The 22,289-nt window shown below is 35.6% G+C and overlaps 1 protein-coding gene across 4 annotated transcripts in view; it reads right to left on the bottom strand.

Moving 5' to 3' along the window:
• Positions 1-22,289, bottom strand: part of UBE2D3 (ubiquitin conjugating enzyme E2 D3) — a 29,513-nt gene that overhangs the window by 4,848 nt on the left and 2,376 nt on the right. For all 4 annotated transcript variants that reach the window (XM_040477265.1, XM_040477272.1, XM_040477257.1 and 1 more), the window contains exons 3-6: positions 8,381-8,444; positions 8,262-8,293; positions 1,787-1,864; positions 503-608 (exon numbers count right to left, since the gene is read on the bottom strand). In XM_040477265.1, the coding sequence (XP_040333199.1) occupies positions 503-608; positions 1,787-1,864; positions 8,262-8,293; positions 8,381-8,444 (280 nt within the window). The remainder of the gene's footprint in view (positions 1-502; positions 609-1,786; positions 1,865-8,261; positions 8,294-8,380; positions 8,445-22,289) is intronic.

Raw genomic sequence — 22,289 nt, 5'->3', positions numbered from 1 at the left:
CTATTATGTGGCAGACACTGCAAAGTGTTATAAGGGATTTTCTTTCTTCTCCAAAACAGTGATTTTAGTCAAATAAAAGTCTGGGAGATGCTACACTACCTTTTTAGTAGATACAAATTCACTGCACAATCCTATCTGAAACACTGTCTTAATTAGCAACAAACATTAAAAACCTCATTTTTTATACCTTAAGGTATGCTAAGCCAACACCAATACCCAAAGGTTACTACAGGGTACACTTCCTTCCCATTGAGTAGTCACTCTGTGGTAGGTGATTTCATTTGCGGGGGAGAAGTGACATAAAAACCACCACAGTCATTCAAAATGGAGAAAGATGGAGGAACTCCATCTCCATCTGGGATATTCTTGTGGAGACTGGACAAACCTATTAGAGATGTCATATAATAGATCCCAACTGAAATTAGAAGACCAGAATTGATCTAGAGACCTTTCCAAGACTATGAATCTGAGCAGCTCAAGACTTTCTCTGAAAGTATTTTACCTTTAGAAATAGTTAAAGCAGGAGACCACTGTGATCTTAGAATATCGAGACAAATGCTGCCATTACTGTTAATATTTGGATGATAAATTCTTGTTGTAAATGCAACCTAAAATAAATTAAAAAAATTTTTTAGGTATCTTTTCCCCAAGTAAAAATAAGCATCCTAATCTGAAATAAAAGACTTTCATTTTTAGCAAGGCTTAAAATACTGTCCTGCTCTCTCTCTCTCACACACACACACATACACACAATCAAATGGCTAAAACCTACTTTACATACACAGTAGGACTAAAAATTACAGAAACTCATCTGATATTCTGATCAAGATCTTTCAGGGGATCCTTCTCTTTCATTAAAATAAAATGTACTCTTTGGGGCAAAAATTTTACTATCAATGATATGATGGGATATTCTGAACGTTAACTTTCGCTCTACCATGTCATGAGTATCAAGAAGAACATTGTGAAGGCTAATTAACATTCATTAATAAATAAAGGAACTTCAGAATGTACACCAAATTTGTAGACCAACTCATTTAAGGTATCAAGTTACAAAAAGTATGTGTTTTAGTGTGCGTTTCCATAGTACATAAAATAATTTTAAATATCACAAAAGTGTTTCATCTGAAGTAACTGTCATACTACACCTATAACATGACTGCAAAGATGGCTGAAGTGCCAACGTTCTGCTATTTTCTACAGGTATTCATATAGATTGGATTTATGTTAATTGCTCTGAAAAGACAAGGATCAAATGCTTTTAATAACTGTAAACCAGTCACCTTCGTGCATTAAGCAACTATAAGCTTTGATAGATTTATTGTTATATATGCAAACCCAAACCCCTAAAAGATATAGCCTGTCTAAGCCGTAACAAACATAGCCTAGGCTGCAACATATGCAAATGAATACAAAGCTGAATACCTGAAGTCTACTACTTTACAGAGGTTAATAATCCAAAACCTGTATGAGCACAATAAAGGGGGGGAAAAAAACTTCCACATAATGTATCAGAGCTTTGCAACATTGGATAAATCCTTATCTCCATTTACAAAAGTTCAAATCCAGGTCTAGCTGCTCTTCTAACTAAAGATTAAGAGCATTCTGTATTATATATTTAGCTTACGTATTAGCCTCAATATGTATTTAACCTAAATTATTCTTACTCCCTACATATACATGCCAATTACCTTGAATTACATTGAATCTTAATTTCTAAGAATACTCTATTCCTTTGAAATAAAACACTGATGTATACTAATGGATTTTGGGGATAAATACTTGCCTTAGGTGGTTTGAAGGGGTAGTCTGTAGGAAAATGAATTGTCAAAAAGAATACACCACCTTGATATGGGCTGTCATTCTGTGAAAAGAAAAATTTGCTTAACTCTGATATTTAAAATATTACTGCTAAATAATGCAGGTAACATTTCTATTTTCTAAATAAGCATTTAATATGGACCCAAATTACCCACTGTTTACACTGCAATAGAATCTAAACTATTCCACAATTTAGTTCATATTACTAGAAAATACACAATCAAAATTTACTATAGAACAATGAACCCTTATTTACTTAGATCCCATTTTACGTAGGTCACCAAAGAACCGAAAAATTACCCAAAAACTAAGTGTTCTAGATCCCAACTTTCACAAAGGAAAAGTATACTTAGCAATAAGGTCTATAAAAGTATTATACATCAAACATGAATTTGAAAATAAGGTCTTATATTTATTTCTTCTAATGAAAACCATATATACAACACAGAAGGCTTTGTACTTCAACACACCACTCTGGCTACTGGCAAAGCAAAATGCTGAATTCACAACCCTGAGATTAAGAGTCACGTGCTCTTCTGACTGAGCCAGCCAGTAACCCCTCAAAAATCCTCATTTAAAACCAAGGAAGTTTTTCTTCAAAAGCATACTAAAAACCCCACAGCAAACCAACACACAGCATTACAATATTTGGAAAACAATGTAGAATATTTGTTCTTCCACTTCAAAAGAAAACAAAATTTCAAGCTATCGCATCACTCTTCCTCCCTCGTTTTGATTATAATTTGAGTACGAAGGACTCTTAGTAAATACCTATTAGACAATGTTAGTATGAAGTAATTTTTGGGAAACACTACTTGCTAGAATTTTACATTTAATTTAACCAATATCAGGAAAAAGATATCATTGTTCCCATTTTATGGACAAATATAAAGGGACTTGAAGAAATAACTTAGGTGAATGCTATAGGATAGAACCAAGATTGAAACCCCAGGTCTTATGAAGACTATCAACAATGGAACAGAAAGTGAGGACAAAAGACAGTGACTTAGTAAAAAAACTTTAAGGTAAAAGTTAAGGAAAATATAAAACTGCTTCTAGATATGCTAAGAGCCGACCTGAAGATGTATTTCAAAGTTTATAGTGAGTTATTACCAACATCTATTTCTCTCCATTAGAAGAGTATGTACATAGTGCTAATATAAGCCTTTTACTATGCTCATTCTGGATATCAGGCAAATAAAAACTTTTCCAGATCTGTCACTTTTATAGTGTTCATTTAATCCCCCAGCCCGCTGTAAAATAAACAATAGCTGAATTAATTTAACTCCCTTCTATAGATCAGGTATGTAGAAGGGACATTGAGAACAATTTCTTATCTTGATGGGCTAAGAGTATGGTAAAGAGACATATAATGAAATGTTGCAGGTATTATGAAAAATGAATGGGATATATTTGCGAGTTGAAGGAAAAATGTCAACTTACTGATGATAAATGAAGTTCAAAGAAACATACAACTAATAAAATTAAAAAAACTACAGTTTGAATCCTTTCATAATGCCCAAGTCCTTTCTTTTCATATTGTTTACAAAATTTTCATTTGAAAAACTACAACTGCAAAGCAGCATTGTGAAGTATAGACAAAAATCAAAGCAAGGTACCAGAATACGATCTGAATTTACCAGATTAATGGATCTTTAACAGCTACATCAACTGGGAGTAGATGCTTCAAATGGCATACACTTTTATAAGACTAATACTGAAAATGTTTGTACAGTGTACAGTTAACAATTTACGGTAATCCTAAACAGTAGAATTCTAGGAGCACCTGAGTGGCTCAGTCGGTTAAGCATCTGACTCTTGATCTTGGCTCAGGTCACGATCTCAGTTTGTGAATTGAGCCCTGCACTGGGCTGAAAAGTGTGGAACCTGCTTGGGATTCTCTTTCCTTCTTTCTCTGCCCCTCCCCTGTTCATGTTCTCACTCTCTCTCAAAATAAATAAAAAAAAAAAAAAAAAGAAAAAAAAGAAAGAAATTCTAAATTTTCATACAATCCCAAGTGCTGTAATCTCACTGCTTCTGAATAAAGGCAACCTAATCATAAGATTTAAGCAAAACCAAATTTCACTTCACTTGTTAAAAAAAAAAACTTATGGGATGAAAATATTTCAATGTTACAATTTAACACTACAACTCCATCAACTCAAAAAGGAAAAACTGGTAAAATCTTAAGATCCAGGGGTAAACCAACCAAACTATGCTATCTAAAGATTGAGGCTCTATATCAAAGTTACTATAAATAGAAAACAAACAGAAAAGAAATTAAAACAGGAATATTTTGATTATAAACTGACCCAAATCCAGAATTTATACTTGATCTCTTTATAAACCTTCTACACCTTGGATTTACTCCAATTAGTTCAAGTGGCTCCTCTCAGTGTCTGTATTCCTCCCCTAGGGCAATCATAAAGTGTTGGTATTCCCAAAGATCCATCTTCTGCTTCTATCTCCTGATCCGCACTTATTCTGGTAACTCTGGAGTCCTTCTCTCTCTCTCTCTCTCTATATATTCAAATGCTCATGAATGTTTATTCTTGGATGTCTTGTGTCCAAAACTCAAACCACAAACCATCAGTGATCAAAGCAGTTATCAATCTTAAAGATCCTTAAATTCTCTTCAACTAGCTGCTTCTCCTTTAGGTCCATTGCCACCACTACCTTCGCTCCAGATCTCACATCTTTTTTCTACATTATGGTAATGGTTTACTACTGGTATTCCTGTCTTCACTCTGGCTTTTTCTTCTAATTTATCCCTCACCCTAATTCTGAAGTTGTCTTAAGATACAAGTTGCACCCCTGCCTGAAATCCAGCACAGATTTCAAGATAAAGTACAAACTCCTAAGCACATAAAGTGCTTTATGAACTCATTCCCACTAATATAGCTGGTCTCATCTTCTACCTATTCTCCTAAATGTGCTCTTTACTGCACATAAAATGTTTCACATCTCCTTTTTCTATTATTTCTTTCTTTCTCTTCCTTGAAATATTCTTTGAAAAAAAAATTTTTTTTATTAGAGAGACAGCATGTGCGAGCGGGTGGGGGTGAGAGGGGCAGAAGGAGAGAGAATGTTAAGCAGGCTCTACACACAGCGTTAGCCTGACACAAAGCTTGATCCCACGACCCTGGGATCATGACATAAGCCAAAAATCAAGAGTCAGATACTTAACAGACTGAGCCACCCAGGCGTTCCTACTTGAAATATTCTTATCTGCATCTGTATCTTTATCTCTAGGATCCTACCTACACTATAGAATCCATCTTAAGCTTAAATGTCCTTAAAAAGATAATACAGCCTTTCCTTTAGTTCAATCCGCTTGTTGCCTTTCTTCTGTACTTTCTGTACATTTACTATTATCCAACATATTTATAACTTACTTATATTTTCCACTTCCTCTACTCTTCCTTTGGACTACAAAGCTCCTTTTAAAAGGTCATGAAGGGAAGAGTTTTCATGTATCATTAACCTTTGCAGAAACTGACATAATACACTTAAAATAAGTTGAAAAATAACCTTTATGGACCAATAAGACAATACCTATGAACCAATTATTTGATTTCAGATGGGTTTTGTAGTTGATTCTGCTCAAGCTGCCAAAGATGACGTTATATTATTCAAATTTGGTACTTTCTTCCTTGGCTGTATCATAGATTAGGTGGAAGTTAGTGTGGTTCTCCAAATAATTTCAAAATTATCTTTCTCCCAGCTCCATTTCCAATTAGTAATCAAGTATATAAATACCAGAAATAAGTAAGGAGTTAATTTCTCCTAACTTTTCCAATTGTTAATGGGAATTGTCCTCAATATAGTACAAAAAACCCAGCCACCACCAAAGTTTAAGAACCACATAACCAGCAATGCTCTGTCATTTCTTTCAAAGGTTTAATTTTTATTAGTATTTGTGCTTCCAAAGTATCTTACCTTAAGAAAGAATAAGCCAGTTCAAATGGTTATTAGAAGCATTTTGCCTCATAAATTTAATGATCAAGAACATTCCCAGAATGTAATACACTAAAACTGAATAGTTACTCTGCATCAAAACTTAAATTAGATGCTCCATTCCTTAGTCAGGAACCTTTAGTTATGTGGCACTGCCAATCACTTTACTGACCTAAGAAGTACTCCATAGCAATTTTGTTACCATTTATTCTTTCAGCAAATCTGCAAATACATGGATTGCTATACTACCAATGTCCCAATGTTTTAGCTCATTTTTCTGCATGTCACACAGCTAGGCATAATAACAAAACAAAGCAATTATTTATCTAATCAAACTGTGATGTTGTATCACAAGGATGCAATCAAAAGCCAAAATAAGAACATGAGTTGTTTCATTGTTGACGCTATGGTAAAGATAATTGCTAACTATTTCCAAGTTGACACCCAAAACCAGTGTTTACTAAAATACAGTTTCTGCAAATTTTGTTCATTAGGGAATATTTAAATAGTTCTGAAAATCAAGTATTTGTTTTTAAAAGCAGAAAACTGTCATTGATACAATGAACAAAGTTTTCTGAAAATAAAAGCAAATAAGTAAGCAGCTACAAAAAAAGGTCAGGATAAGCAATTTTCTCTTATTCTCTAAAGAATTACTGGCATAAACTACTCACTTATGCTTCACTCTGATTTACTCTAAGTATATTCCTCACCTTTTGGAAACAAAAGTTCAATAAACAGTGAAGTCTCAGAGTCCAGCAGAAAAATGTCACACTGGTGTCAAAGAGCTGGTTTCTATCATGCACACCATCCAATTAAGTCTTGAGATTACCAACTTTTTAGTGCTTTATTAATACTGACAACTAATTTTTATAATGAGACCATCTTAAAGCACCCTCTGGATCAAAGATGAGCTTTTACTTGGTAGAAATGGTAAGGCATTTTACTGAACACTCTGCTTTAAGAATTGGTGATCTATAATGACAAAATTCTAGAAACAGCAAATCCATGTGCCTACAGAATCTAGGGAGGCAAAATGAAGTGGACAGGAGTGTGAGACACAAACCCCATATAAAAAAAGGGAGGTAGCTGCTAAACTCCATCCCCAGTCGCTACTGCTATGGAATGAGGGCCTCGTCAGGGTTTTAATACGAAGACTGTTAACTTCTAAACTGTTTTGTGGACTAAACTGGGTAAAAGCCAGACTAGTTAACTATGTTCACTTAAAATAAATAAACCACAATTTTGTTACAAAGTAAGTATTTTTAAAGCAAAATAAAATTTACAGTAGTAAGAATAGTCCTTGAGATAACTAGAAGTGAACAATTCTGTTAATTTTTTTTCCCTATTAGGATAATACAGATAGGTTTCAGATTATTAAGATAAATATCCCCCCCTCTACCAACACCACCAAGTATAACTTAACTCACAGTCTCCCTACCTTTAGGTCGTAACATTTCACAATTACTCTAACTCAATCATCCCTGCTATGATTTCCCATAAAATTTCCTATCTTATACACTTGTTTTAATTGCCGGTCTCTCCCAGGTTTTAAGTTCCCTAAAGAATGAGAAATATTATGTCTATCCTTAATGGCTGGCATACAGTGGGGGACCACAGGGAGATGGAAAAAAAAAAAGATTAAAGTTATCAAAATCAGAACTACGGAATAAAAACTTATTAATCCAACCCATCAACTGGCTAACTTTTCCAAGAGCATTTCTCCTTTTAGAATAATACCTATTTATTGACCGTTATCTCACCAAGTACATTATTGACATTTATGTTGAGATTAAACCACCAAAAAGGGGGGGAAGAAAGCAGATTAAGACATACATAGAATAGAAATCCTAAAGTGCCTTCCAAGTCAAAAAAAAATATTAAGTATTGTGCAAGATACAGTCTTACCCCAGGTTGTTTTACTGCGCTCTAATTCTGTGAAATTCTTAGATGGTATCCATAATTCTGAATATTCAATTATCCAGCATATACAGTTTCTTATCTACCCAGGATAGAAAGGAATTTTGCTGTATTCAAAATATCACTTTCTACCTAAAAATATTCAAATTTTGTAAAAATCTAAAGTTCTATACAAACATCAAATACAATAAAAACTTAGATTTTTGGCAGCAAGAGGAATTAGGTCCATGGTAGAGCTAATAAATTAAATGGTCTATAAATAACAGGAAGCTCTGCAACAATGCTTTACATTACTACAAAAGAAAACTAGGATAAAGTGAAAAAATATTTGATAGGTCATAGAGATGCTAGACTCTAGAACCCGAATACAGGGACAGACACATATAATATATGTAAACAAATGACTAATTCATTAAATTTTTAGGGCTTTCAAAAGCTGTACAACTACGGCAGTTCCAAAACGGCATTACAAGGTTAATAAAATAAATATGAGACTAAGTTAAATATAACTAGGTCAATGTTGAATTTTTAATTAAAAGCAACAATTTTTAATTCTTAATACTTACAGGTCCCATAATTGTGGCTTGCCAATGAAACACTAGGGAAAAACAAAACAAAACTGTTATCTAAAAATGTACAAGCTTTTTTGAAATTAGCCATTCAAATCAACTTCAGAGTTACTTACTGTCATCCCCAACTGGACCTGCAGAACATTGTGCTGGAGGGTCACGGGCCAAATCACTAAGTTCCTACACCAAAACAGAAAATGATGGGTCATATAACCATAACAACAAACAAACAGAGTCAATGGTTTATCTTCACCCCATTCTTTAAGGGACACACAATCATAGTTCACATTAATACATTCTAATAAAAGAAAACATTAAGTTAACCATAGTCCAGATCATGGAACATAATAGGCACAGACACAAAAATTCTTGTTACATCAACAAAAGCCATCCAAACCAGAAAAGTTGTATCAGATACTTTCACAGCTTAAGAACTGAAGACAGTTCTCAACATTCATGTTGTTTGCTTAACTTTCAGGATATCTCAGAAGCCCTTATTTCTACTATCCTAAATCCTCTGTTGTATCTGAACCACACTATCCACAGACCTCATTTCCACTTGAAAAATCTCTAATGGGGCTAGGTAGGTAGGTATCCTTTTTGATTTGGTCTTATTGCTGCAACTCAACTGTGTTTATTATCCTGGAAGAAACTGAAATTTGCTCTTAGTAAAACATGCAGTTTCCAAAATTCCATCAGACCTTATATTTATAAATATGTACTTAGCCTTTCCAGGACTTATATGTAACAAATATGGATAATTTAGTCAGAAAATAAAGTTGTTTCTTTTTTAATTTTAAATTTTATTTTAGAAAAAGAGAGTATGTGTGGGGCTCGATCCAGAGCAAATATCTGCCTCTCTCACATGGTCCAAATACATTTCAGAAAACAACCAACTGTTTGCACAGTGATCAATCTAGATTCACTCCATTTAAAAACAAAACAAAACCCCACAATGCAGAAGAATTGTCCTTGTAATTGTTTCACAAAATTCATAAACCATGACGTTGTAGCTCTAAAACTAAAAATGTCACAAATCAATTATACCTCAGTAAAACTGGGAGTTGGAGATTGCTCTGATACACTGCCAACTTGCTTCTCAAACTCACACATCTGTTTTTAAGGTTATCAAAACAGCCAGAAATCCCAGGATACACAACTTAGGATAACGGAAGATCAGATCAGACCTTTATGCTTGCCTAAATAAATATACCTTCTTATGTTCAATATATTTAAGAATGGGAGAAAATTCATCCCAACCACCATGGATCCTGATCAGTAGGAATTACAGAAACTCTGAACAGATATTTAAACAACTGGTTAAAAGAAACTATGTATGGGGGCACCTGGGTGGCCCATTTGGTTAAGCCTTCTATTCTTGATTTCAACTCAGATCATGATCTCATGGCTTGTGGGGGTTTGAGGCCCATGTCAGCTCTGCGCTGTAAGCACAGAGTCTGCTTGGGATATTCCCCCCTCTAAGTAAATAACTTAAGAAAACAGAACAAAACTATGTATGGTTTTAACTTAAAAACAAAAACAAACACTGTTACAAATTATCAAATGATTCTGAATCAAGTATTTGAAGTTATTTTTTGTTTTGTTTTTTCAGGCTTGATGTCCAGGGGGGAGCCCAACATGGGCTTGAACTCACAACCCTGAGATCAAGAGTCTGACACTTAACCGACTGAGCTACCCTGGCGCCCAAAACTACCAATTTTTGAGTAAAAATAGAAACATACTTGAATTAATTGACTACCCATTATTAAGCAAATGACTTTTTCATAGGCCAGATTAGGTTTCATATGGCAATTATTTACATCCCATAACCAGCCACTTTTGTTATGATGGGAATCTACTTTAACACCATCTCAAAGCATTAAAAACTTCATTGTTGGTAAAAATCAAGTAGTCTAGTCAAACTGACACGACCAGAGAATGCCCCCATGTTCCAAAGCTTATGTAATAAGTTCTGTGTAGCTGGCCCACCAAAAAATACAAAAAACCAAAAGCTAATTTATACAGTTTAATTCTCTTTCCTTAAGGAACACAAGGGTTCAAAAAAAGGGGTCTATTTTAAGGTTAAAAACTTACCTGTTCTAAACCATCCCCCCCCTCCTTTTCCATAAAAGATTTATCTCGTTTCTTACATTGATCTAGCCCAAATTATGTCCTTAATAAACATGTTTTGAATACAGATTTGTTTATATGCCAGAAAAAAAAAGCAGTTATTTTTAAATAAAACCAATCTAAACGATGGCTGCTCTAAGTGACCTTGAAACAACTTCATTATAAATTTCAGGAATCTATAAAGTTGACCTAGAATATACCAACACCCTATTTAATGTTAAAGAACATATTTCTTACAGAGGAAACAAGTTTTTATGCATAATATTTATAAATTAAGTCTTTATAATACTGGCATTATTATTCTAACTTTAGAGTGAAGGTCTAATTTCAGCTCTTCCCTCCCAAAATTTCAGGCTCTTATTACTCAGATAATTTCTGAGTGTCTTATTTTCTAAGTTCTCCATGACCAAGATGTCTCTGAAGTAATAATCAAAGATCTAAAATTAGGCCAATTATCTTACATACTAAAATCTACTTTAAATACAACATTGAAAAAAAAACCAACCTGAGTTATTTTAGGGATCAAAACAGGTCTTTCAAATCATGTACCAGCGTTCATCTCTAAGATAACAAGTAATTCTCATGACATTATGCCCATAGCATAAGCAAATGAGAATACATAAGAAAATCTCAGCAAGAAAAATTATGAGAAAGCACAGTAAGAAGTCACCTCAGATGCTCTTAATGTGTAAGACCTTTTATCTACTCAATAAACTATCTATCTTACCCTGCTTTCATGGAAATGCTTTTCCCTTACTCCAAAACATGTGATTGTAGTGTTTGGTTAATGGTGGCTGATAACCACCCATTACTCAGGGCTAATCATAGAATTTTGTTTCTTTAGCCTCAGTGATTAGCTCAAAGGGCTGGAAAGTAACCTAAGCCAAGCCAGGACCTGACCTAATCAGGTCCATCCATCTCTGCCTGGTTTTTCATATTGAAGCTGGGAAGACTTCTTCCTTCTCTAACTGTAAGGATGTGACCTAGAGCTATTGGCAGGCATGTGCCTTGAAATTACATGGTGAATCCAGAGAAAAAGAGACCACATTGGGCAAAAGAGATAATAAGAGCTGACTTGGCATAAAGATATGCAATTTCAGTCCCTGAGGTTGTAGCTTGCTCTGGTTCCTATAGTTATTTCCTTTGATAACTACTCCAGTTTCCTTCTAACAAATCCAAGGGAGAAAAAACGCCAAGAGTGAGGAGAGACCTATTCTAAGCAGAAAGTTCCTGGGAACCACAGCCATTTATATAGAGCTTATCCCACTAAAGCACAATGTAATGCTCAAGTCTTGTTTTTTGAAAAACATGTAAGAAATCTAAATCAAACAGTCTCAAAATCAAGCTAGAGGGAGCAGGGAGAAATCATGTATTCTGTCTAGCAACTTTTAATCTAATCACAGAAACTAGAAGTTAATTTAAATCCATTTCTAAAATGAAAAGTAGTATTTGCTATTAGCTAAAGTTTCACCATCATTTATTCACATATAGGAAAAGTGCATATTTGGTGTCAAGCATGTTAGGTCTGAATATACCGAGATAAAACCTGAATCCCTTCCCTAATAGACTGAGGTAATATAAAGTAGGCACAATGCAGAAACAAAAAACTACATTTCAACAACTTTAAGTGCTTAAAATAAAGACATTTAAATGCTTTGTGAATCCTGAAAAGGTAACCACTAACCTTGCCTGGGTTTAAAAACAGTGACAACTGAGCTGAGTCCTGATGGAGGGATAAGCATTCCAAGCAGAGAACCTTATTCAAAGTCAAAGGTATGAAAGAACAGTCTACAAAAATTTGCTTGTAATTCTGGTATACCAACCAGAAACACAAAAGAGTAAAGGTAAGAAGGTAGCACATGTGACCAGCAAGGTTAACTATGGCTTGATCTTTCAGTAGCTTTGAATATATCAAAGACCATCCCAAAGGCAATGGGAACCACAGAAATTTTTAAGCAGGAATAAGGCAAATCAAATTTGGGGTGTTTTTAAAAAAATGTACAGACAATAATAGTACACTAGAAAAACTTTCAATTTTTAAAATTACTAGGTCATATCCTAAAAGTACCCCTGAATCTGTGTACCCAGGCTGACAAGTAAAGCTGAACATTTTTACTATATTTCCTTCATATTAAAAATAAAATGCTGCAGAGAGGTGCCTGTATGAATCAGTTGGTTAAGCATCTGACTCTTAACTGGCTCAGGTTCTCATGGTTTGTGGGATTGAGCTCCGCACCGGGCTGTACACTGAACATCACAGAACCTGCTTGGGATTGTCTCTCCCTGACCCCACAAAATGAACTTAAAAAAAAAAAAAAAAAAAAGCTATAGGAGCACCTGGGTGGCTCAGTCAATTAAATGCCCAACTCTTGGTCTTGGCTCAGGTCATGATCTCAAGGTTCAGGAGTTTAAGCCCCACATCGGACTCTGTGCTGATAGCAAGAGCCTGGGATTCGATTCTCTCTCTCTCAAAATAAATAATTTTAAAAAAATGCTACAGATATACCTGAAGCTCCCTCACGTACTCCCCAATTCCACTTGCCCCTCAGAATGTTATTTGAAATTTGGTTTCCACTACTTCTCCCCATTTTTATACACTACTAGATATGTATGTCTTAAGAATATATAGCATTGTTTTGCAGGGCTTCAAATTTTAACTATATATATAGACTTGTATCCATGTGTATTTCTATAGGTATCATTCAGAACATTGGCTTTTAAAAATTTTTTTCTTTTAGAGAGAGAGAGAGAGAGAAAGAGAGGGAGGGAGGGAGTGAGAAAATCTTAAGCAGGCACCACACTCAGCGCGTAGCCCAACATGGGGCTCAATCCCACGACCCTGGGATCATGACTTGAGGCAAAATCAGGAGTGGGACCCTCAACCAACTGGGCCACCCAGACCCAGACACCCCCAGAACACTGGCTTTTAACACTATTTGTGACAAGCACTTCTAAAATTAACTATTAGAGTTTCTATCCCCCATATACCCATACAAAAATTTAATCTGTGGGTATCACAGACTCATCTCCGTATTGTAGGAATCCCTAATACAAGGACAGAGAAGCAGTAACTACATTAAGAAACATTAGCAGTAATTCAGGTGAGAGTAGAACATGAACTAAGTCATGGAGGATTAAAAAAAAAAGAAAAAAAAATATCTTAAATACCAAGCATTTTACCCTTACAAAAATCTTACGAAAATAGGCCTGATTTCTATTTTACATCAGAGGAAAGACTGCATGCAAGTGTAGGATATACTAAGCTTTAGGATGTGTAGGAAAACAAAAGTGGTGTATCTACTAGACACTTGAAAATTAGAGATCTAGAAACAGATTTCAAAATGGCTGCTTTTTAAAAAGGGTGTCCTTACATCAAAGATGCATTTAAAAAAATTTGATACGGCATTTGGCATACTGAAGAAAAAAGTTTCAATTGCACTAAACCAACTCTCCACTGTACTTAAGGAATAAATGCCCTAGATTGAACAGGATATGGAAAACTGAGGTTTTCATAGGATCAGTTTCTCCATAATCATTCAGTTAGTTTGCATCTTATTACTACACTCAGTGTGAATCTAGACCTATTTTTTAAGTTACATGGCCTTTAAATTAAAGCCAACTGAGAAAACAATTATCCATTCCACTGCAAGAGGAAACTCTATTTACTGGACTGAGATCAATTTTCAATGAAGCACTTACTCAATGAATTTCCAAAAGTAATTCTGTCTTTGGTAAAATCATACTAAGTACTGAAACTGTTAGCTCTTTGCTCCCTAGTAGAGAGGAACGTGGAAAGGACCAGAGAACAGCTCACATATAGCACCTGGGAAGTCTTCATATGATGACCATCCCTTTCCCCAAGAATAGCATTACTAAGGTGGGCTCTTGCCCAACTATTTTTTACTAAAAAAAATTTTTTTTAATGTTTATTTATTTTGAGAAAGAGTGAATGGGGTAGGGGCAGAGAGGGAGGGAGACAGAATTCCAAGCAGGCTCTGCACTGCCAGCACAGAGCCCAACATGGGGCTCAAACTCACGAACCATGAGATCATGACCTAACCCCAAATCAAGAGTTAGATGCTTAACCGAGTGAGCCACCCAGGCCCCCCATAGCCAACTATTAAACCACTAAAATAGAAAAGAAGTTGTCAGGGGAGACTGGCACATACTAGGAGTTGCTTAAAGGCTCCACTCACACTGAAGGGACACTAAAATGGATCAAGGGCATACAAGGACATAAAACAAACAAACCTCCTCACCAAATTTAAATATTTTTTTGTCATGGTATGTTCTTCTGGAGGAAATTTTTTTTTTGATCATCTTCCTCTGAACTGCTTCCCCTGAAACCTTCCTGCATACTTAGCTAGTATGAAAATCCAGGCCTTTTCTCACTTAGAAATATGCTTCTCTATTCCATTTAAAAGCCTAAACAGGACACCTGGGTAGCTCAATCGATTGAGTGTCTGCTTTGGCTCAGGTCATGATCTCGCGGTTTGTGAGCTTGAGCCCCACGTTGGGCTTGCTGCTGTCAGCACAAAGCCCACTTTGAATCCTCTGGCCCCCTCTCTCTATCCCTTCCTTCCTTACTCTCTCAAAAATAAATAAATGTTAAAAAAAAAAAAAAAAAAAAAAAAAAAAGAGCCTAAACAGACCCATAGGATAAGGAGTCAAGCAAATCTCTCCAAAAGGCAGCCAAAAGGTACAGCTTAAGGCAGTGAGTTCTCAATTGTAGGTACATGATTAAACATTAAGAAGTATGACCATTCCTTTTGTGGGGCTCCTACAAGAAAGCCCAGCTTATCTTTAGATCTTTGCTTTGATCATTATAGCACACAGGATCTCTTTGAAAGTTGACTATTAGAAGTAAAACATGAAAAGACCTAAAAATCTAAACATACTGCTAAATATTTGCTTTTTGCTTCTCTACTGTATCTACATCTTACTCATTTTAGAGGTGAAATGACTAACCAGACTATGAAGAAAAAGCCAAGGCATTAAAATGCAAAGGCCTAAAGAGATGATGGGAAGTACAAGAAATGGTCTCTGCCATTAAAGAATTCATAAGTTGGAAATACAAGAACTATTTATGAATAATGAAACTACAGAGCAGCCATATCAATGAGTGTCCAGTAAGATTTAATGCCTCTAGTAATAATCGTTTAAGCATCCTGCTGAACTTTCTAATGACAACCACTACTTACACATTAGATCAACATAACCAAAGTCAGCATTTATGAAATTACTGTGGTAATGCCAAGTTCATGGGTTCCATCCCTGAGTACAGTAATTATCATCACTATGTTCACAATCATTTGTTATCCCATACTCCACTATCCATCATGCACATTATCACCCAAAGGTCATAACGATAGCAGTATAAATACAATTCCTATCATAACTTTTGGGAAACCTTAAAAGGTTCATGCCATTACTGACAGGCAATTTCTTGTATTTTACTCAAGAGTCCACTTCTTTCAAAACTTTTGACTTAGAGACCAGATTTGTAGAACTACGTGAATCAGCACTATAAAGACATCTCTTGCCTCTTAAAACCTATACTGAGCAGCAACATAAAATACTGCTTTGGGGTCTGGATGAGATGAGGCCATGAAGTGGAAAGAAGAGTGCCTTTTTTTTTTTTTTAATTTTTTTTTCAACGTTTATTTATTTTTGGGACAGAGAGAGACAGAGCATGAACGGGGGAGGGGCAGAGAGGGAGGGAGACACAGAATCGGAAACAGGCTCCAGGCTCTGAGCCATCAGCCCAGAGCCCGACGCGGGGCTCGAACTCACGGACCGTGAGATCGTGACCTGGTTGAAGTCGGATGCTTAACCGACTGCGCCACCCAGGCGCCCCAGAAGAGTGCCTTTAAAGAAATTTTTAGAGAACTCACCCTCACCAAGCCTTTACAACCTAACAAAATATAAAGGTACATATTCAGACGAGTGATAGGACAAAATGCTATGTAATTATTGCTCGATGAGAACTGCTCTAATTGTTCTTATAAAGACCAGGTTTACTATGAAGTAAACAAAAATTTTCTTACTAACTTTAACATCGTGAAATTTCTATATACTGTGTGTAGACACAAATAGTAAGGAAGAAGACAGCAAACATTTCAGAAATGTATGCTTACCAGAAGTTATTTCAAAAGAAGGAAACCTGGCAAAAATATTTTAGGATCTGAACACTTTCATAGAACTGCAGACTTAAAGAATGAAAAGAAACAGTCACTTTAAAATCATTTTAGTTTGGAATTTACAATTTATGTGAAATCCTAAAAGTTTCTTTTACTTTAAGAATTAAGAGGTAGGTGCTACAAACCATGTCTCATTACATCACTGACAATATAGTAACTTCCTGTTTAGCTGTAATTACAGGTGAGACAGTGTGCTTGCTCATTACTCAAGATATAAAGAATGTCTTGAATAATACTACAATTTTCTTTCTTTAGATCACCATTTAAATCACTTAAAATTATTCAAAGCTGTTCTTTTGTAGGCATTATCTAAATGGGCAAAACAGAAAGCCAAATTTAGGTTCTCAGCTTTGATACATGAAAACACACAAGGCATTTCATAGATAAGAAAAAACAAAAATTAACAGCAGTCCTGTGGTTGAAAACATCCAATCATACATTAGCTTTGAAATGATAACAAGACTAGGATGAATGTGAACAAGTACTCCATTCTAAAAACGAACAAGTAACCAAGTAGTGATTCACAAATGAAACCTACAAGGCCAAATAAGACAAATCTAGCTATGAAAAGTTGTCAATATCAATGATACAAGATTATACTGAAAGTATTGTTGCAGATAAAAATCAGATGTTTAGGTAAAGTATAAAACACTTCATCGAATTTTTCCCTTTCACACATAACAAGGCAGAGGATAGTTTTGAGAATCTTATCTAGCCAGATAACTTAGCTAATAAGATATTCACTAAATGCCTTCATTCTTAGTTACACTGTTCAATTTCAAATAAGATCATGCCGTTGGTAGTAAAACCCAAACAACATAAAATTTTCCAGTAAAGTAACAAAAATCACTTAATCTTGCTGATTTCAAAATACTACTGGCTTGACAGAATTAGGTATAGTTATAAAACCCACCATAAAACACACACAATATAGCATAAGCAAATTATTTAAATAATCTTTTTTTTGTAATTTTTTTTTTTAACATTTATTTATTTTTGAGACAGAGACAGAGCATGAACGGGGGAGGGGCAGAGAGAGGGAGACACAGAACTGGAAGCAGGCTCCAGGCTCTGAGCCGTCAACCCAGAGCCCGACACGGGGCTCGAACTCAGGACCGCGAGACAGTGACCTGAGCTGAAGTCGAACGCTCAACCGACTGAGCCACCCAGGCTCCCCTAAATAAACTATCTTTAATAATAAGTAAATCTGGGGCACCTGGATGGCTAAGTCAGCTAAGCACCCGACTTTGGCTCTGGTCATGATCTTGCGTTTCCAGAGTTCAAACCCCACACTGGGTTCTCTGCTGTCAACTCAGAGCCCTGTTTCAGATCCTGTGTCTCCCTCTCTCTGCCCCACCCCTGCATCTCTCTCAAAAAAGGTAAAAAACAGTAATGGGTAAATCTGATATAAAACCAAAGATTTCACCCCCCTTTTTAAAAATTTATTGTGACTGGGGCGCCTGGGTGGCGCAGTCGGTTAAGCGTCCGACTTCAGCCAGGTCACGATCTCGCGGTCCGGGAGTTCGAGCCCCGCGTCAGGCTCTGGGCTGATGGCTCAGAGCCTGGAGCCTGTTTCCGATTCTGTGTCTCCCTCTCTCTCTGCCCCTCCCCCGTTCATGCTCTCTCTCTGTCCCAAAAATAAATAAACGTTGAAAAAAAAATTAAAAAAAAATAAAAATTTATTGTGACAGAGAAAGAGTGACGGAGAGACAGAATCCCAAGCAGGCTCCACGCTCTGAGTGTGGAGCCCAATGTGGGGCTCCATCCCACAAACCTTGAGACCATGACCTGAGCCAAAATCAAGACTCAGAACTCAACTTATAAAGATCAGGCACTCCCCTTAATTTCTTTTAAATAAGTGTTTCCCATACTTGACTTAGATTCTTGGAAGTTAAGTTGTACAAGGTGACAAACCCCTATTCATGTGTTTATATGCTTGTTTCTTCCACTCAAAGCAGAGACTCTCATGGGTAATGACAAGGCTTCCTCATTTTCTATCTCCTGGGACTAAACTACTGTGCCAAATGGAGTAAAACTTCCCTCAGTTAAGTATTGGTTAAATGATTACCCCGATGTTTGTGGATCTTCACCAGAGGGAGGCTTCAGAATCACCTAAGGGACATTTCAAAATCACGCCTGTTCCCAGAGAAAATGAAATGATTCCATATATCTGGTAAGATCCTATACACTATATTAAGAACTCTGCTCAATTTCCCGATATATAAATGCAACTCATGTCAAAACCCACGAACAAGAACGTATATTATGGAATGCAAAAGCCAACCTAAGATTTGAAATCTTAATCTGAAAACATTTTTATGTCAGCATTAAGAACCTACTGTTTTCTTTACTATAAAGGGATCATTACAGTAAAAGTATTTGGAAAAATTGCAAGAATTTACTGTATCTTGGATTAACAAGGTGCACGGAATCCATGAGTTAAATTCACATATAATCTAGTAACAGATATATTGTAAGTAGCTTCTCCCCCAGTGCTAATAAGAGTATTCAAGTTTATATTCGTAGGAATAACAAAAACTAGAATTAACACTGCAAAAGAGCAGGATGATGAAAACAGTGTCAAGGTAAGTGCCTCTTCATAAAATAAACACCAAGGTCACCATGATCAGTATCCATGAGTCACACAACTGTCCCACAAATTTAGTTGGCTACAGAAAAGCCTTGAGGATCCCAAAGAAACACCTGCAAAACTGTGTATCCAGCCTATAGGCTCTTTGGAGACAAGATATTTTAAGATACCCCTAGCAATTAGTTGGAACATGGCAACTCCCAGTCCTTTAAGAGATCAACCAAAAAGAACATTCACTCCCGCTTTCAAAACTTATGTTAGTGAAGATCTTAATTCACAAATTAACTATGATCTAAGAATAAAGTGAAGTTCCCATTATTTAAAAGTGGGAGAGGAGAGCAGCAGCTTATTGCAGGTAGTAAAACTAAAATGACATTCATTCACCTGATAAAATAGAAACAAATGGTTCAGAACAGCAGTACACTATGGAGTTCAAGAGCTTAAGCTCTTGAGGTAGACTGATCTGAACCTCAGTCACTAGCTGTGTAGCAAGTAACCTCTGTGTTGGTTTCCTCATGTATAAAACGGAATGATAAAGAGCATCTCACAGAATTGTTGTGAGAATTAAATAAGCTGATTTCCATAAAGGGCTTGGAAATAGTTTGGTACACAGTAAATGCTAAGTCCTCGCTATTACTAGCAGCAGAATGATGCAAAAGAAAACCTTTTTGAATACTAAAAGCATAAAGGATGACCTAACAGTTAAGACACAGAATGGAGCCAGACTGTCCAGGTTCCAATCCCAATTCTGCTATCAGAGACGAAGGGTAGGTTTTTGTTTTGTTTTTTAACCTTTCTGTGCTTCAGGTTTCTAATCTCCAAATGGGGATAATATAATTTAACTGTACCTACTTCCTTGAGTTGTAATATTAAGTGAGTTAATACAAGGGTTTCAAACAATTCTGACACATTGCAAACCCTCAAAACATGAGTTACTCTTCTAGGCTTGGCTCACATTATATTTTATGTGAAATTCTTTTTAAACTTCCCCAAAATACAAGCACTGTAGTTACCTGGTTTAATGGGAGTAGTATAATTGCCTATGATCCTCAAACACCACTAATCAACTTGGGAGTTCCCATTTTTCATTTTTGTTGTTTAATAAATAGCCTTGTAAAACCATACTACAGCTTATTAAATAAATAATACAGCAAAAAACAAGTAAGATTGTTTGAAAAAGCTGCCTCGTCTAAGAAACACAATATATTTTAACGTAAGCTTTAGAAAAAAACAAATCCAAAAGCTTTATCAAATGAATACTGGCCAAAAATAATCCAACAATAAGCATTTCAATAAAGCATCAACAAAGAATGTAAGTATCTTAGTATTTGGAATTTGGGGGCTCCAAACAATAAATTAAAAAAAAAAAAAAAAAAAAGAAAAAAGTGCGTAACACAAGAAATACCATACTAATAGCGATGCCTACTTGACCCTGTATTTCTAGAACAGAAATTAATAAAACCATCCCCCATAACTATCACTAATACTCTTTGGATCTGGGATTTTTTTTTTTTTTGAAGTTTCACCATGTGATTCTGACAGTAACAGCTAAATACCAAGCCACATGCCTTTCAAAAACTTTCTGTACATTGAATCAACAGTCCTACATAAATATTGTTTTTTCCAATTTGGAAAGTATTATGTCTAGTTAATATATTACGCATATCTTCAAAATATTTATGACAGAAGACAATCTGATGTTAATGAAGAGTACTAAACTACGAAAGTTCTTTAAGAAGATTTTGAAAATTAAAAAGTGATATTAAAATAGCAGTAATAATCTGAATGCCATATGCCTGTTCCAAGCCACACACTAACCTCTTTAATCCTAAAATAAATGAATAAACAAATAAAATCTAGGACCCTAAATCTGTTTTGCTCACTACTGCAGTCCTAGCATCTAGAACATACTAGGCACTCAACTATTGTTCATACGTAACAAATACTCATTTTATAGAGGCATACAAATAACTTGCCCAGTCCTAGAATTCTACCTGGAGCATTTCTGCTCCAAAGTTCAAATTCTTAACCATTATATTGCCTCTCTAGGGCTTTTAAATAATTAAAGTGGTGTCACAGCAGCTGGGTATCACCTGTAAAAGAAAAAAAATCAATGAGACCTTCCTTTGAAGTTCCACATGCATAAAAAGCTATGGGTTTGAAACTACTCCACATCTTAGTAGCCTGAACTAATTCTCACAGATAAAAGGTTTTGATTCGTATTTAATGTTATATTCTTTGTATTAACTATGCTTTTCCAATGTATTGCTGGCCTTCAAAGTGGTCAAAGAGATGCTTAATCCTTTTTGCTTTAAATCTGAACTCTTACAAAATTTTTCCTCTCCTCTTCCATCCTCTCAAAATCACAGAGATTTAAGTTTATATTTCACATAAACACACAATGACAATGCAATGATGGACTAAATCAAAATTCAAAATTTCAGCCTCGATACATTCCATGAAGAACTGAACCTTCATCTTTCATAATATCAGTGTTGTCAAATAAACTCCAAAGTCATACGTATTGAATAAATCAAAATTAGGCAGCATCAGGTCTACTCTTAGTAAAGCCAAGTCCTTGTCATTCCTTCCATGCAGAACCCCTTTAAAAAAAGTAACCCATCAAAACCAAAGTTTCTAACCCACAACCTCCTCTGTCTCCTAGTTTTAGTAAGGCTGAATTTATTCCATGACATTTTTTTCAAGTTAGCTGTAAATACTCCACCCTCCTCGATTGTGCAAGAACCAAACACACCACACATACACAAGTTACAAAAAAGGGAAATACAGTCTGAGAGTTTGAATATAGATAAAGTCTTGAGCAGGACGTCTTAAGAGCTATGTACAATCTGATGTAAAAGTTAACATTTAACAAAGAATATCATTTTATATTATTAGGAAAGGAGATGCCGGAAAGAGCCTGAACCAGTTAAAGCAGCCGCCATCTTAAAATGCGGGATAGAAGTTAGAGCAAGAAAATGAGACTAAACCTCCGGAGGTGGAGGTTCCGCTCACCCCCCAAGCCTCGAAAAATCCTTTTTTCACCCCAATTTCCAAGGATAGTTTAGTATCAAACCACATTTTAGGTGGCGAAACATTGTTCCC

Source organism: Herpailurus yagouaroundi, unplaced genomic scaffold (genome assembly GCF_014898765.1).
Source record: "Herpailurus yagouaroundi ecotype Mexico unplaced genomic scaffold, PumYag 28, whole genome shotgun sequence".
NCBI lineage: Eukaryota > Metazoa > Chordata > Mammalia > Carnivora > Felidae > Herpailurus > Herpailurus yagouaroundi.
Note: the sequence above shows the minus strand (reverse complement) of the source record. Positions and strands in the feature narration are given on the sequence as shown.